This window comes from Eleutherodactylus coqui, chromosome 8, assembly GCF_035609145.1.
Source record: "Eleutherodactylus coqui strain aEleCoq1 chromosome 8, aEleCoq1.hap1, whole genome shotgun sequence".
In the NCBI taxonomy this organism is placed as follows: Eukaryota; Metazoa; Chordata; class Amphibia; order Anura; family Eleutherodactylidae; genus Eleutherodactylus; species Eleutherodactylus coqui.
Genome location: NC_089844.1, coordinates 57,058,972 through 57,076,697, shown reverse-complemented (window position 1 = coordinate 57,076,697; position 17,726 = coordinate 57,058,972). Strand labels below are relative to the sequence as shown.

Here is a 17,726-nt window from a genome sequence, read left to right as displayed (position 1 = left end):
AACAAAGGCTTGCCCTGCACGAGAGAAAGAAAGAAAATCTAAGGTGCAGGGCAAGAACATCTTAGACACAACTGGGGGTACCTTAGCTCCTAGACAGTCTTCCTGACAACTAGCTAGGAGCGTAAGCCTTTCCTGCCAAGGCTTCTTCCCGCAGAGGGCAATCCGATGACCAGACTCTCCACAATACAAACACAGGTTCTTTAACCTGTATTCCCTTCGCTGTTTAGGAGGAGAGCGTTAGGAGTGATTTTAGGCTTCAAGAACCCCAACGGTCCTTCGTAGGCCATAGAAATCGCAGATCGCACCTATCTGCGATCTGCGATTCCTGTTCTCTTCTCTATATGCGCTCAATGGGGCCGGCGGCAGCAGCGCTGACCCCATTGAGAACATATAGAAGACAGCTGTGGCAGAGAAGAACGATGTTTGCGGGGATGAATTGTCGGGAAGGGCTTAAAGGGGTTGTCCCGCGCCGAAACGGGGTTTTTGTTTTTTTTCAAACCCCCCCCCCGTTCGGCGCGAGACAACCCCGATGCAGGGGTTAAAAAAGAACACCGGAGAGCGCTTACCTTAATCGCCGCGCTCCGGTGACTTCTTACTTACCTGATGAAGATGGCCACGGGGATCTTCTTCCTCGGTGGACCGCAGGGCTTCTGTGCGGTCCATTGCCGATTCCAGCCTCCTGATTGGCTGGAATCGGCACGTGACGGGGCGGAGCTACACGGAGCTACACGGAGCCCCATTGAAGAAAGCAGAAGACCCGGACTGCGCAAGCGCGGCTAATTTGGCCATTAGACGGCGAAAATTAGTCGGCTCCATGGGAACGAGGACGCTAGCAACGGAGCAGGTAAGTGAAAAACTTTTTATAACTTCTGTATGGCTCATAATTAATGCACAATGTACATTACAAAGTGCATTAATATGGCCATACAGAAGTGTATAGACCCACTTGCTGCCGCGGGACAACCCCTTTAAATATATAAGCCCTTCCCTGCAATTCATCCAGAAATGTGTTAAAATTTAAAAAAATATACACTACCGTTCAAAAGTTTGGGGTCACATTGAAATGTCCTTATTTTTGAAGGAAAAGCACTGTACTTTTCAATGAAGATAACTTTAAACTAGTCCTAACTTTAAACAAATGGACTCTATACATTGCTAATGTGGTAAATGACTATTCTAGCTGCAAATGCCTGGTTTTTTGTGCAAAATCTACAAAGGTGAACAGAGGCCCATTTCCAGCAACTATCACTCCAGTGTTCTAATGGTACAATGTGTTTGCTCATTGGCTCAGAAGGCTAATTGATGATTAGAAAACCCTTGTGCAATCATGTTCACACATCTGAAAACAGTCTAGCTCGTTACAGAAGCTACAAAACTGACCTTCCTGTGAGCAGATTGAGTTTCTGGAGCATCACATTTGTGGGGTCAATTAAACGCTCAAAATGGCCAGAAAAAGAGAACTTTCATCTGAAACTCGACAGTCTATTCTTGTTCTTAGAAAAGAAGGCTATTCCATGCGAGAAATTGCTAAGAAATTGAAGATTTCCTACAACGGTGTGTACTACTCCCTTCAGAGGACAGCACAAACAGGCTCTAACCAGAGTAGAAAAAGAAGTGGGAGGCTGCGTTGCACAACTAAGCAAGAAGATAAGCACATTAGAGTCTCTAGTTTGAGAAACAGACGCCTCACAGGTACCCAACTGGCATCTTCATTAAATAGTACCCGCAAAACACCAGTGTCAACATCTACAGTGAAGAGGCGGCTGCGGGATTTTGGGCTTCAGGGCAGAGTGGCAAAGAAAAAGCCATATCTGAGACTGGCCAATAAAAGAAAAAGATTAGGATGGGCAAAAGAACACAGACATTGGACAGAGGAAGACTGGAAAAAAGTGTTGTGGACGGATGAATCCAAGTTTGAGGTGTTTGGATCACAAAGAAGAACGTTTGTGAGACGCAGAACAAATGAAAAGATGCTGGAAGAATGCCTGACGCCATCTGTTAAGCATGGTGGAGGTAATGTGATGGTCTGGGGTTGCTTTGGTGCTGGTAAGGTGGGAGATTTGTACAGGGTAAAAGGGATTCTGAATAAGGAAGGCTATCACTCCATTTTGCAACGCCATGCCATACCCACTGGACAGCGCTTGATTGGAACCAATTTCATCCTACAACAGGACAATGACCCTAAACACACCTCCAAATTGTGCAAGAACTATTTACAGCAGAAGCAGGCAGCTGGTATTCTATCGGTAATGGAGTGGCCAGCGCAGTCACCAGATCTGAACCCCATTGAACTGTTGTGGGAGCAGCTTGACCGTATGGTACGCCAGAAGTGCCCATCCAACCAATCCAACTTGTGGGAGATGCTTCTAGAAGCGTGGGGTGCAATTTCACAAGCTTACCTCAACAAATTAACAGCTAGAATGTCAAAGGTGTGCAATGCTGTAATTGCTGCAAAAGGAGGATTCTTTGACGAAAGCAAAGTTGGATGTAAAAACAATGTTATTTCAAATACAAATCATTATTTCTAACCTTGTCAATGTCTTGACTCTATTTTCTATTCATTTCACAACGCATGGTGGTGAATAAGTGTGACTTTTCATGGAAAACACAAAATTGTTTGGGTGACCCCAAACTTTTGAACGGTAGTGTATATATATATATATACTTACCTTGTCCCGGCAGACGGAGTTCAGCCGCGGCGGTCGGCAGTGGGTGTGAAGCGGGTGTGAGTCAGACTCAGCGCTGAGCCAATCAGGGGGCAGGTCTGACTCACACCCCCTTCACACCCACTGTAGGCCGGCCACGCTGAACTCCGTCTGCTGGGACAAGGTAAGTATATACCGGCGTATAGGGCGACGGGGCGTATAAGACGACCCCCCAACTGTCACCTTATACGCCGGGAATACAGCGGAGCAAAAAATAAAAATCATTACTCACTTCCCCTGGCGTTCTGCGGCGCTGCTGCAGGCTGTCGCTCCCTCCTGGTCCCTGGCAGAGCATTGCTTTCTGGATGCAGGGCTTGAAATCCCCGCCTCCAGAAAGCTACTGTGATTAGCTAACACACGCCGTCAGCCAATCACAGCCATTCAATGACATCATTGTCATTGGCTGAAGGCACGTGTGTTTTGTCAATGGGCTAACATCGTTCTTCTCTGCCACAGCTGTTACAGCTGTGGCAGAGGAGAACGATCTTTATGCTGACAGTGCGGGGGGGGGGGGGCACTCTTGCCGCTATTGTGGCTTAATAGTGGGACCTGGGAACTTGAGATGCAGCCCAACATGTAGCCCCTCGCCTGCCCTATCCGTTGCTGTGTCGTTCCCATCACTTTCTTGAATTGCCCCGATTTTCACAAATGAAAACCTTAGCGAGCATCGGCGAAATACAAAAATGCTCGGGTCGCCCATTGACTTCAATGGGGTTCGTTACTCGAAACTAACCCTCGAGCATCGCGATAATTTCGTCCCGAGTAACGAGCACCCGAGCATTTTGGTGCTCGCTCATCTCTACTAGCGACATTGCTTGCTCCAGGGTATTAGACTCAGTATGGGCAACCAGCAAATCCTTGAGGCCTTCGGACAAGCTGGCCAAGAACAAGTCCTTGAGGGCTGAGTCATTCCACCCCGACTCAGTGCAGTGCTGTCTGAATTGGGAGCAGTAGTCCTCCGCCACCTTTCGGCCCTGACGCAAGGACAACAATTGAGAGACCGTGTGGGCAGCACGATTGGGCTCATCAAAGATTTGACCCAGCGCTGAGAAGAAGGCGTCTAACGACTGTCTTGTGGGAGAGTCAGAGGGTAAAGAGAAAGCCCAGTTTTGAGGGTCTCCTCTTAGTAGGGAAATCACGATTACCACCCTCTGGTACTCAGTGCCAGAAGAGTGGGGTCGCAGATCAAAATACAGCTCGCAGCCATTCCGGAAGGCAAAAACAGTTTTCTCTCACCAGCAAAGAAATCAGGCAGCGTAGTCCTAGGCTCAGAAATCATCACCGGAACAGAGGGAGGCTGAACCTGAGCAGTAGACAACACCTGCTCCTGTCGTTGCAAATGGGTAGCCAGGTCCTGAACCAGGGTAATCAGGCCCTAGCCCGACCTGGTAGCTGGTCGGATAAATGTGTCTGACCTGTTGTGGGCCAGTGTACCTGTTGGGGAACTGGGGTCCAGGTAACTGGGAGTCCTTCAAAACCTCCTGCAACCTCTGTTCGTACCTACTTGCCCCCATAGGCTAAGCCCTAGGGCGACAACTGGGCAACAGTCCCTACGCTAACTAGGGATGCGGGGCAGGAGTCAGACACACAGACAAAACCAGGAGACACACAAGCACAAAGGCAGATCAGGCAATCCGGGTCGGCAACAAGAGAGACGAGGTACAAGGAGTCAGACGAAAGCAAAGTCAAGGTCAGGTAATCCGGGTCGGCAACAGGAGAATACCCCAATAGTCTGACTGCTTCATCATGCACCACCCTCTTTGTGCAAACTGCAAACCAAAAAAAGTGCCAGGACACCCTTACACCCCTGGGTATCGACCCCTTATGTACAATTACATCCTGGAAGTTCGGGGTTTGTATGGAGGGATTGAGGGTCAATTCATACAATGCGGGTGCCAGCTGTTTCTTACAGCCAACACCTGCCCGCAACAGTTCCGAAAGACTAGAAATGTGTAATTTGTTTAGCCAGATTCACTAGTTTGAAAATTCATCAATCCATCAAATGCAATTAACTAAAAGCAAATTCCAAACCTGCTAAATTGATTCACTGAATGTATCCTAATGCATCGCAGATAGAAGCGCTCTACCAAGATGGCATCAGTCATTTATGTTATCTGCTTTGATGCTGGACATAATCAGGAGGATTCTGCCATTCATAATATTAACAATCCAGCATTTATCACACGTCAGATCATTCATTTCATCGATGGTGTGTATATATAATACTGGAAGTTTCTACACATCCACCAATCAGACATAGAAATTATACTTTGCTGTGAATTAATCTGCAAGGATATTACTATAGTAAAGTACCTTTAAGAAGTCTGAATGTGCAGTATCACTTTTCCTATCACTTGCATTCCGGAAACACTTTACATGGTCTCAGCAGTTCTGGTATTAAACCACAAGGTGGCGCTGATGTTCCCTCTTGAAAGCTGGAAGTGACAGCTGTGCTGCTGCGCAGTCTTTCACTTCCTACATGCTGCTCAGCAGAAAGAGAAGTTGGGAGTCGCTGCTGGTAAGTAACGTGAGAACATGAGGGGGGTTGTGTAACCGTTATTTCTAATGGAGGAAAGGCGAGGAGATTTACTTTCAGATTACGTAAAGTCCAACGCAAGGTAAGAGGCTGGGAAGAATGGGGGACATTGTAAAGGTGTGTGCTAGACCCTCCCTAGATACAGCGACTCTGCAGAAACTTAATGGCAGATTTTGGTGCGGATTCATCATGGATTTCACCCTATCCAAGGATGAAATCCATAGCCTATAATCCACGGTACAGGATTATCATGCTGCGGGTCTGAAATCTGCACCGCAGTCTTAATACAGAAGCAGAAATGCTCCTTTATTATGCTTGTATGTAACTGGCCTAAACTTGATTTTTAAAGTACAACAATTTTTGTAGTATTGTTATCTATTGTTCCCTGTTATCAGCCATTTGGAAAGGCTGACTGAAGAGTTCTTCTAATGAATCACTCATAGGAAGTGCAGAAAAATATTCAACATCCTATATGACTCATGAGTTCTGGTTATGAGAACTTCCAAAAATCTGGAAAAGATGACTCATTATGATGATGCCTTTACATAACGATCACTTTAGTAGCCGTAGAGGGTGTTAAGGGGCTTGTGAACTGAAGGACAACCAGCAGACGAGGTTCTGATGGAACATACAAGGTCTGAACGCCGGCCGGTACGAGGAGCTTGGCTGCTGCAGCATCCAGCACTGAAGAGACAGAAGGATCAGCGAGTTCTTTTGGATTTTAAGGTCTGGTCTGAATTCATTTTGGGGTGCGGTCTAGTCAAATCACGCTAGAAGTTGAACTTTCAGATTTGGGTTGGTGAGCCCTCAGCCTTGCATATGAATCTAGTAAATGCTTGGCGATGGGACGTTCAAATGTTTTCTCCCAGCACTTTTTAGATACGCTCCTGTAGAACATCTTTGCTGACTGCAACTCAAAATTAGTTTTCTTCAGCTTCATGAGCTGGCTTCTGCAGGTAGCACACGCTTTTCTGTAGGCTCCATTCAGGTGAGACACTTGTGGAGATTTCTGCAGCAAATCTCCTGCATGCAAATTCAGTCTAAAACGACTTAATAAGGTGCAGACTATAGAATTAGTGGTCCATTAACACCTTTGCAAATTAGGCTCAGAAGCCAAGCCTACTCCCTATGAAGAGGATGTGGAGCGTGTCACACAACTGACACCCACCTGTAGGAGCCAGGATAGGAGATATCTCTGATCATGGCTGGTTAAACCTTCAGATGCCGTGGTCAATGCTGATCGCAGCATGTAAGTGGTTAGACAGAGGGAGGGGGCTCCCTTTGTCAACCAATTATCCCAGCCTGCAACAGGATCACAGGCTTAAGCAGTTGTCATGGCTGCTTGAAACTTCGTAAAGGCCTCCAGATCTACAATTCAGTTACATTCAGTTACTTCACTAGAATGACAGCCAAGAAACAATACACAGTAGAGATGAGTGAGCACGCTCATTTAAGTGTGCACTTGATCGAGTAGCAGTCTTATCGAGTAACTGTGTACTCACCCGAGCAGCATGTGGGGGGCAGAGAGGGGGAGTGAGAGAGATCTCTCTCTGCATTTTGCATACCAAATTTCCCAGAAGAGCATTGCACGGCCTATAGAATTTCCTCAGAGTTACTTGGTGGTTACTACAAGGAGAAACAATACCCTTCCTAAGGCCAGAAGGTAACATTTTAAATACAACTGCTTCATATTATACTCTCTTCGTGTACAGAAGATAGGAGGGCTATATTGTATGCTATCACTGTACATATTATAGCAGTTGGGCCTCCTGATATGCTATTAGCAGGTGTGATATCTACCATGCCTAGTTTCACCATGGAGACCTGGCCTTTAAGTGGATCCATTCTTAAAAGTTTCTTAAACTAAAATGTACTTTTACAGAAAGTAGAGATGCCTTTCCTTGACAGCCCCATATAAAAGCCTATTACATTATCCATATCACCTACAGAACTTGGTAGGAGCCATAGATTGTGGACTGCTGCTTGATGCTTTATAGTTCATTTTATATAATGTTTAACATAATGCAAACCAAAACCAGAGCGCGGTATTGTCTTGAAGAGCGTGACTCTTATGCACTACATTTATATGATGTAATCAAAAGACTGATCCAGCGCTATATTTCAGTAATGGTTTCCGATATTGAAATAGCAATAGCGTCCTCATATAGGAAGGCATGGATGCCCTACATGATGGTATGGCGCACTTGGACATGTGTTTCACGCGTTTTGGCCCCTGTAAGCAATAGAGATTAAAACCCAATTACAAAGTTGTAGAGTAGCATATGTTGCGCATCCATGCCTTCCAAGTCAAGTACACTGTTGTTAGTTCAATGTAGGAGTCCAGTATAGAGATATAGCGCTGGATCGGTCTTTTCGACCACACCCTGTATATACTATTTTATCTATCACTCTGCAAGAGTTCTTCTGTTGATACTTTGTTAGCACACAATATCTCAGTGCCGACCACGGATGCTTCTGTAATACCAAGGCTGGAAATATAGCAGGTGCCAGGTAGCCAATATGGTTCTCTCTCATTGTGTTCTGTCGATCTTCTTACTAGACGGCTCTGACTTCTCATAGTCTACAGTGCTTTCTCTGTTCCCGGAGACGGACTAAAAATAAACCATCCAAACAGTTCTTAGCTGCTCAAAATAGATAAGCGGCATAAGAGAGAGTAGATTATCACGTGCCCATTGACAAATAATAACGTGGACATACTGCACCCGGAGACGCTGGAGGGACGTTAGGGACACTCGGCATCTGTGTCATGGAGGAGGGGCCCATCTTATTTTAGCTCTTGTGAGGCATACATAAGCTGACTGTGACCACAAGTCGTTAGAGGACAGAGGAATGAGACTGGGCAGCGCTACAATGAAGAGGAGATGGTTCACCACACTGGCACTGATTGTGAGCTTTTCTGTCAAATGTGTGCCTGACTAACTACATCGTCATGGGTTCAATGAAGCTCTTGTATATGCCTACATGCACACCCTCCTTCCTCGAGAGTGGCAGGTTCTTCTCCATTACTGTGCACATGGAGAGAAATGACAATTAGCATTTGATAGGAGGAGGGTGGGGGGAGTGTGCATATACTGTATTCTACATGCTATATACTATACTACACAAGCTTCATTGGACTCATCTCCAGCCCTGCAAGGTTTCAACAGTAAGATTTACAAACCACTAAACTGAGTTGCGTAAGTGACAAACTGCTGAAATCAGCATATCTATCACTATACCCTGCTACTGGCAGCCTGGGCAACTTGGGTGACCCGACTTTAGTGAACCATGACGTGTGGACATACATTATGTATGTGCAATAGGTCAAAGGAGCAGAATGGAGTAGGCACAGGAGCCAAGCCTACTCGATCATTGGTATTATCATGTCTGTAAGTCTATTAACCTCTTCAAGACCAAGCCTGTTTATGCCTTAGGGCTCATGTCCACGGGCAAAGGAAGAATTAAAATCCGCAGCGGATTTTAACTCTTCTCCCGCACGCGGATCCGCACCCCATAGGGATGCATTGACCACCCGCGGGGTAGATAAATACCCGCGGATGGTCAATAAAAGTGATTTTAAAAAAAATGGAGCATGAAAAAATCTGGACCATGCTCCATTTTCGTGCGGGTCTCCCGCGGGGACGGCTCCCGCGGGCTTCTATTGAAGCCTATGGAAGCCGTCCGGATCCGCGGGAGACCTAAAATAGGAATTTAAAAGAATTTACTCATCCGGAGCGGACCGGGAAGGTCTTCCCTTCCTCACGGCCGGATCTTTCTTGCTTCGGCTCGGCGGATGTGCCCGGCGCATGCGCGTGGCACGTCGGCGACGTGCCGCCGGCATGACGAGTTCATCCGCCGGCCGAAAAAGAAGATCCGGCCGTGAGGAAGAGAAGACTTTCCCCGCCCACTCCGGATGAGTAAATTCTTTTAAATTCCTATTTTCAGCGCTCATGTCCGCGGGGCAGGAGGGTCCCGCTGCAGATTCTACATGTAGAATCCGTAGTGGGCCTGATTTTCCCCGTGGACATGAGGCCTTAGTGACCATGCCAGATTTTGGAAATCTCGCATGTGTCACCCTAAGGCCGCCTGCACATGGGCAGAATCCGACCCTGTGCCCAGCCGGCATATCGTATATCGGTCCTGAAGTCTTTTGATCTTTACTGCGGATTGTCTGCACGGCGAGCTGTCGGACATGCGCAGTACAGATTTTAAAAAAAATAATCTGCTTTTCCCATGTCATCGCTGAGCAGATGACACAGAATCCACAACCTTTCTGCAATGTGATTGTGGAAGGCCCGCGGATCAGACGGCTTCCATTGAGTTCAGGGAAATAGAGCATGCAGTGATTTCTCCTCCGCAAACAGATAATCGCAATTCATTTCCACTCATGTAGAGGAAATCGCGTTTTGCCATAGCATGCTATGGGTGGTATTTGCTGCAGAATCTTAAGGTGGATGCCCGCTACAGATTCCGCAATGTAAATCTGCCCGTGTGCAGATGGCCTTACAGAGATTGTCCCCAAGTAATCTTGCAGATATTATGTCTTTTAGTGGCTACTTTCAAACCTACTTAGGCATAATGGAATAGATCAGAAGAGGCATATACATATGAAAAGGCACAGACACGGTGTGATTAATTTGCACTTAAAAAAATACCAGAACAGGATGAGCAGAGGAGTAAATACTTATAGTAAATACTAATTAGTCCACTGATAACGGATGTGAAAGTTTTATAGTCTCTATATTGGTGCTATGGGGTCACCAGGTGTTATCTCTGCTCCAGATTTCTTATATTCTCCACTGACGCAAAAATCCCCCTCCGAGGTTCATTCCGTTCTTGGGAGTATCAAGGATAGTTATAAAGTTATATTCCCAAATTCTCCAGTGACATAGGGATTTGAAATTGGCTTTCAGTATCATAACTTGCATATCTTTTATATCGTGTCCGTGACTGGAAAAGTGACTGGAAAAGTGCTCCGCCACAGAGAATTCTGTCTTTCTCTATTTAATTGAGTGGCGATGAGACCTCATTCTGGCTCTAAGTATTTGTCCTGTTTCTCCAGCATAAGGGCCCCCCACAGGACATTTACTGCACAGGATCAGGTACACAACATCAGACGTGGAACATGTGAATGTCCCATGGTACTAAACTTTTTTTGTTTTACTTTAACAGAAAATAACTCTCCATTTGGTACAGCCAAATCCACACTTATGGAATTCTAACAGCGGATTTTGATGTAGAATTGCAGGCAGGCTTTAAGTCATTTTCAATTCTGCATCAAAATTTGCAGATAGCCTGCAGATTTGGGTATAGAATTCACAACAGCATCTGGTGCGTCATGCGGCCTATTCTGCCCCATTGTAAATATTAATGTAAAAACTTGTTTTCATTTGATTTGATGAAATCCTGAGATTATGAAGTGCATTAAATGGTCCCTTTCTGTTTTCAGCTCCTGTTTACAGCGCTCTGCAGACCCTTTGCTGGAATCGCTATGTGTTCTGGAATAGTGGAGAATTATGTGGCCGCCATGGTTCTGAGTGCAGCCGGAGATGCCCTTGGTTTCAATAACCGCAAGTGGGAATTCTGTAGGCGGGGTCCGGAAATTCATGCTCAACTGTCCAAACTTGGAGGGATTGAAAACATGGACGTAACAAAAAGGATTGTAAGCGATGATACCGTCATGCATATTGCTACAGCAGAAGCTTTGGTGGAGGCAGGCAAAAACATCCAACCATCCAATCTATATCCATTACTAGCGAAGAAATACAAGGAGAGCATGGATGACATGGATGGCAGAGCGCCAGGTAATGTTAAAACAAATACTTTATTGCTCCAATGCATGCAAAATATGTATTCATCTGTCTAATCATCACTATGCCTTACTACCTACCAAGAAAATACAGCAAGGTAGATCAGAATTGTTGGTTATTGGTCTTTTGCACCAAGAAAAGCAACCAAAATTGGTTACTTTGGATGACCTTTACCACATGACTACAGCTATCTGTACTGCTTGATAGTAAAACATGTATCAAGATAGGAAGTTTTCATCCTCGCCCTATCCACATCCTCGCCCTATCCCCATGTAACCAATGTGAGATATGTCACCATTTACGGAAAGGCTTTACACAAGTTCAAGTTAAGCAAGCAAGACTTTTCTAAGTGTCTGATACAGAAAGCTAGGGCGATAACATACTAATATATTGTTTAGACACAACAGAACAGGTTAAGAACGATCAATTAACAGATTTCCCCCGTCGGCCCCAGAATCTTTAGAGACGAGCGGGGAGATACTCAGCTAAGGCACTACTCGCTCGAGTTATGTGCCTTAGAGAGTATACTCGCTCATCTCTAGTCACAATCAATTTACTGTTTACCCTGACCAGGGGGATATAGCTCCTCAGATACTCTTTCAGAATCTTCGCTCAACCAAATAATGAAATCCAGCTGATTACAACATACATTCATTTCAATTACGCAACTGATTAGCACACTATCTTAAGGGAGGCTGTACTCTGATGAGTCCAACATAATCCAATCTATTGGAGATTACTTGGGGCAGAGGTGCTCACCATTGCGTACACTGCTGAAACTTGTTCAGATAGTTGCCATCGATCTCTGTGTCACTATTGTCATCCTTTATCCTGTTGAAATCCTGGTGCCCGCTTTTGGTGACTGCAGTCGGATCTGAAGTCTCCTCAGGCACAGGTTAATCTATCTCTGGATCCTGGACGGTATCTGTTGCAGAACGCTGCTTCGATCACCAAGTTTCCCTTTTTCTCGGGTATACAAGCTCTGCTGCAGCTCTCACTGGCTGAGCCTCTGTCTTTCCTGTACTCTCTGAAACCGCTGAGTCATATCGGAGCCCAGAAACAGGACCTCTCTTTTATACCTAGCCTTTCAGCCAATCAGTGTGCTGCTCAGGTCCTGTCAGTCCATAGCAAGATAAATCAGTGAACAAAGTCACGTGACCTCTCTGGAGGTCCTTGCAGGAACATACATAAAGTACAGCAGTAGTATTTATATACACACAAACACAGGTGTTTAACCCCTTACACACAGCCCAAAGATACTAAATAATAACTAACAGTTTTCCTTATTAGTATATCTAGGTGTATAGCAATGTGGAATTGAAAAAATCACATTGCTATATTGCCCTATGCAGCTGCCTGTATTTCTATATACAATTATTGGCGAGTATTTTCTAAAGAGACAATACACAGTATAAAAAGCTGATACATCCTAAGGCCACTCATACGGTCGTATTGTTATTGTGCACGCGCAATGCCAATAGCCCATTGATTTGTATTGGGCCACTCACACATGCATTTTTTTTCAAAAAAACAAAACAAAAAAATTGCAGCATGCTCTGTCTTGGTACATATTATGCACACATGCATGTCAAGGCAGTACATAGGGATTGGTGGTAAGCAGTAAGTCTGCATGTCATTGCATACTTGCTGCGTGCCCACCCAGGAGAGATGCGCATGCCAGCACACACGGCACTGAACACTTTGCCAGCTTTGTTGTCCCAGGTGTCACTTCACGCTTCCCCTGTTACTGGGAATGTGCCCCATTTTACTGTGCATAGTGCCCCCAATTCAATACCTCTATCATTGTTCTTGCCACCGCACTCCTCCAAAGTCCATCGCTATCTTGACACTCCTGGCAGCTGCCTCATATACTGCATTACTTCTACAGTAGGGTCAGGAACACTATCTTTTCTCCTTAGGGAGAGCACCTAGAAGGTGAGTGAGGAGACTTATAAGTCCTTTTATGCTCCTCTGGGTAATATGCAAATAAGGGAGATGGAACAATACTGCAGCACCACCTATTGGAAGGTAGCATTCCTGCAAGTCAATGTCAGACCCTTTATACAAGCCTTGTAACAATGACTGAGAATTGCAAACCAAGCCAGAATCCATACACAGACAGCTGTTTCGGGGTGTTTGCCTCTCATCAGTGTGCAGTAGAACATGTTGTGGCATAAGGGCACTAAACAATGGTATATGGTTTGTGTACAGCCATCCAATAGAGATCCATGTGCTGCCATAAGGCTCCGAGCACATGCTTGTGTGCAAGGGACTTCCTTGTGTTTTACATTGATCTAATTAGTAATGATGTGTCTCATACATTTTGAGAGGATAAATACTTCTATCTGTGTCAGATATACAGTCAGACAGAATGTGTAAAAGGGACAAAGTATGCATACTTTGTTGACTTGGGTTGGCCTAGTAGGGTAAAGTTACCCTACCAATGCCAATGATAGACTAAAACTGCAGAAAGTGCTGCAGTGAGTACAGATGATATGGTTTGACAATTCCTTGCTATCTAGACCCAACTTAAGTGTCATAGTTGTTTCTCATCGTAGTATACCCTGGGCTCATTGTATGTAGAGTATGTGTTAAAGACATGCAACATAATGAATTAGATCTGTTGTGTTCCTCAGCCCAATGTCTAACAAACCTCCTTTTACAATAAGATGTTTCTTCCTAAGTTGGTAAATTTCTTGTGTACATTTAGGAGGAACGTGCATGGACAATGCCCTCCAGCTAGAACCTGCAACCCCAAATGGATGGATGATCCCATTCCACAAATCGGCAGGAGGGTGCGGTGCAGCTATGAGAGCCATGTGCATAGGATTGAGGTTTCCACGGCCAGAACAACTGAATGACCTAATACGCATCAGTGTGGAGAGCGGCAGAATGACACACCACCATCCTACGGGATACCTCGGTTCAGTGGTGGCTGCACTGTTCACCTCCTACGCCATAAATCGTAAGCCTCCACATGAGTGGGGTAAGGAATTGCTGGACTTGTTGCCATTGGTAAAGGACTATGTCATAGAAGCTGGGCGAGATGTGTCAAAGAATCTGGATGCCTGGTAAGTGTGGAATTGTGATTACTTTAGTCTGTAAGAGGAAAATATATTTCCTTATTGTATGTTCTATACAGGACCTTGTGGCATTATCTCTTCTTCCTACTATATGCTGGAGACAGACACAGCTTACCTCCTATTTACTGCTAGTGATATACAGGACATGGAGTCATCACCCTCTTAGTCTATAGAAACTCAGGGTTTAGTCACATGGGCATATTTTTGGTCCATTTGCTGTCCAAGTGTGTAATTGCCTGCACATGTGTAAGGGGGTGACCCCCCCCCCCCCCGGGGGTGACCCCCCCCCCCCCAGGTTGCTTTTTTAAAATAATGAAACTCCTCACTCTTATGTTATGCTGAAATGTTGGTAATATTTACTTGAAGACGCGTCAGGGAAGCTGGTGTGGTGGCCCTGGGAACACAGGCAGCACACTGGAGATGATGAAAAGGGACTTTGTGAACAAGTGCATGTGTTGTCATCTGTCAGAAGTGACACAGATTAGCGCTGCCACTGATATCCAACTGCCACCAGACCTGCTGACTGGGATTGTTTGTCTGTGCACCGCTGGTGAGGAATAAAGATGTTGCATTAGAAGTATGTCTCCACCATCTTTAATCTCTGCATATCACCTATTGCCTGGCCATAGATGTATTAAGGGGTGTAGTTTTTAAAATTGGGTCATTTGTGGGGGTATCTATTATTCTGACACCTATGAGCCTTTGCAATCTTGGTTTGGTGTAGGAAAACAAAATGTTTTTCCAATGTGCTTCCAGAATAAAGTAAACAGATGAAAATATATATTATATCAAAAATGTGTGCAGTATGTTTGCACATATTTGAGATATTACAGTTGAAAATGTAAAAAAATAAAAAAAAATTCAAAATGTTTCCAATTTTGGCACTTTAATAAATATACACAAATTCTATCGGACAATGTCAGAATCCCTTGGATATGCAAAACCCCCTATGGAGTTATTCTATGTTAAAGTGACACGTCAGATTTCCAAAATTTGGCTCAGGCAGTCACTAAGGCGCAAAAAGTCTTGGTCACTAAGGGGTTAAATCTCTTCAGTGCCAAACAATTTTGAGCCAAACTATTTTGAGGGTTCATTCACACTTGCGCTGCCAGTTCCGTTTTCATGTCTACTGAAGTCATATGGATTCCATGGATTATAATAAAGGTCTGTTCAGTTCCCATCCAGTGGGACAGCATTTCACAAAACGAAACACTGCATGCAGCGCCATTTTCTCCTGCAGTTTAGTGGAATTCAGCGACACTGATATGAACAAGCCCCCTCCTCTACATTCTCACGTTCCCAATCATATGTTCTGCCTTACAGCATATATTGCTCACCACAGTATATAAATATGCCCAGTATATACAATATCTCTCCCCCTGAGTATATATCCTTGCTACCAGTATTTTATCTGCCCCCCCCCCAAATAATTCATCCCCATAGTATAGTTCACCCCTCTGTATATGTGTCTCTTTAAAAAGTATATATATATATGTATATATATAAATATATGCACCCACCGCTCCCCATAGGGGACAGCTTTGACCCATCAGTCAGCTCTCTCCAAGTCCTACTGAGTGTCAATTGCGAAGAGGAGAGAGAGCCAACTGAGGGGTAGGAGGGGAGGAAGTCATACACCCCTAAGGCCAGCCCCGAGAGAAGAAGGCTAAGTCGGTGTCAATCACACGATGTGACTGTACTCTGTGGCTGCTGTACACAAGGTGCTGATGCTAGCTGGCATCTGAGACCTTCTGTGCCTGGCTGGAGCAGCACAAAGGAAGGCGGCCCACTTTGTGAGTAGCATAAGCAGTCCACCGGGAATCTGCCTGGTTCGGCAGATTGTCAGTCCGGGCCTGGTCACAGAGCCATCAGGTCAGCCCTTCTGTCATTATCCCATGACAAGTCCTCTTTCAGCAGTTATGGTGCCAAATGACTCCTTAGATCTCAGTTTCATAAGATATGAGTATGATATAAGGAAAGTGGAATATGGAGAACAACTGCTGTCATGTCTGAATGTGTCCAGTAAGTACTTGTAGAGGTTAGTTTTAATATTATGTTGGCTTGTTGAGTTTGGTGCCTAGTGTGTGTCCAGTGGTAAGCTGAAGTAGACAACACACATTCACACATGAAAGATTTGCCTACATAGCCAATTCTCTGAAAATATGGCATGGTAATATCTATCTCACGGTGTCATATTGTCTCATTTGTGTTGTCTAGGTCTTACTTTGAAGAACAATGGACCTCTTATCTTAAAGTAAGGGGAATTTTGAATGGAACGTCTCAGCCCATTTTTCCCGAGAAATACGATGTGGAGGAACGAGATCAGTTTTATACTTCGGTTAGCTACAGCGGCTGGGGGGGAAGCAGTGGACATGATGCTCCCATGATTGCTTATGATGCAATCCTTGGTTCTGGTGACAACTGGGCAGAACTCTCTCACCGCGCATTTTTCCATGGTGGGGATAGTGATTCAACTGCAGCCATTGCAGGCGCCTGGTTTGGAAGCATGTATGGATTTAAAGGTGTCCCCAAAGCCAACTACAAGAAATTGGAATACAGAGACAGACTAGAAAAGCTTGGAAAGGATCTCTACCATCTTGTATAGCACATGGGCCTCAGTTGTAAAGCATTTTTTCAATAAAGTGAAAAATTCCACTTAGTGGAATTTTATTCACGTCATTTGATGAGATATTCCAGTCCAAATGATCTTTTGATAAGACACAGAAACTCCTTTACATATAGCTCTTATGCCTGGCAGTTGTGTCGTCTTAGCCTTACTACCTCCCTCATAGCTCAATATATCAGCACAGTAATAAACTAAGTAGTAATGATCTCTGGATGAAATATTTTCACCATGTAATGGTCTTTCCTGGGCCATGGTAACTTATAACTATATTCTGCATACAATGTCACAGACAGTCCAAATCTGCAACACTGCACTTTGCTGGAAAATCCAACCAATCAGCATGGGCATTTTACTGGCGAACCCTTGTATTACAGAGGTGCATGCACTGATCGTCTGTCTAGTAGCACCCGGTACTGTATGACCTGCACTGCCCTTACCTGTGCAGGATGAGCTGCTCCTTTTGGCCACCAGGTGAGGATGGCTCCATATTATTTTTCTGGTACACTGTGTATTTTTTTTTTGTTAGGGATGGGGGTGATTATGATTTGCTTAAGACTTTCAAATCCATTGTCTGACGTCTAAAGACATTCTAAATGAACGCTGTACAGCTCCAATGTTGGAAGACGTCCGGCAGGATATTCTTACTGTAGATTACTGGCCGCTCTGTTGTTGGGGGCCTCTCCAGCATGTAACATACCGCAGTACTGGCTATAGCCAGCAGATGGCACCATTGTATAATGGCAAAAAGAGTAAGCCCCCTAGGAAACCCTGTATCCAAAATTGGATTGCAAAGGGTTAAATTTAGTTAGGAATAATTGTATTGTTTGGGTGGGATAATGATTTAGAGATGAGCGAGCACGCTCGGTTAAGGCAGTTACTCGAGTGAGCATCGCTCTTCTCGAGTAACTGCTTACTGGTCCGAGCAGATCTCTATCCCCCATTCCCCCCCCCCCCCCCCAAATCTGC

The 17,726-nt window shown here is 44.9% G+C and overlaps 1 protein-coding gene across 4 annotated transcripts; it reads left to right on the top strand.

The window, feature by feature from the left end:
• Nucleotides 1–5,176: 5,176 nt before the first annotated feature.
• On the top strand, nucleotides 5,177–17,637 carry LOC136576408 (ADP-ribosylhydrolase ARH1-like). 4 transcript variants are annotated; one of them, XM_066575667.1, is made up of 4 exons: nucleotides 5,177–5,223; nucleotides 10,691–11,045; nucleotides 13,762–14,122; nucleotides 16,352–17,637. In XM_066575667.1, exons 1-4 carry the CDS (start codon nucleotides 5,185–5,187, stop codon nucleotides 16,737–16,739), a joined length of 1,143 nt encoding a protein of 380 aa, XP_066431764.1. In that variant the 5' UTR covers nucleotides 5,177–5,184; the 3' UTR covers nucleotides 16,740–17,637. The 4 variants fall into 4 exon arrangements, with proteins under 4 accessions (XP_066431764.1, XP_066431765.1, XP_066431766.1 ...); XM_066575668.1 differs by having other exon boundaries at nucleotides 5,216–5,323; XM_066575669.1 differs by lacking the exon at nucleotides 5,177–5,223 and adding an exon at nucleotides 5,876–5,967.
• Nucleotides 17,638–17,726: the final 89 nt, after the last annotated feature.

What these genes read in the sequence shown, in the direction of transcription:
- LOC136576408 (XM_066575666.1), top strand. Translation starts at nt 8,092, where the DNA reads ATGAGACTGGGCAGCGCTACAATGAAGAGGAGATGGTTCACCACACTG. An exon ending in TCACCACACTGGCACTGATT is followed by an intron (nt 8,149 to 10,690) that starts GTGAGCTTTTCT and finishes TTCTGTTTTCAG; the next exon opens with CTCCTGTTTACAGCGCTCTG. An exon ending in CATGGATGGCAGAGCGCCAG is followed by an intron (nt 11,046 to 13,761) that starts GTAATGTTAAAA and finishes GTGTACATTTAG; the next exon opens with GAGGAACGTGCATGGACAAT.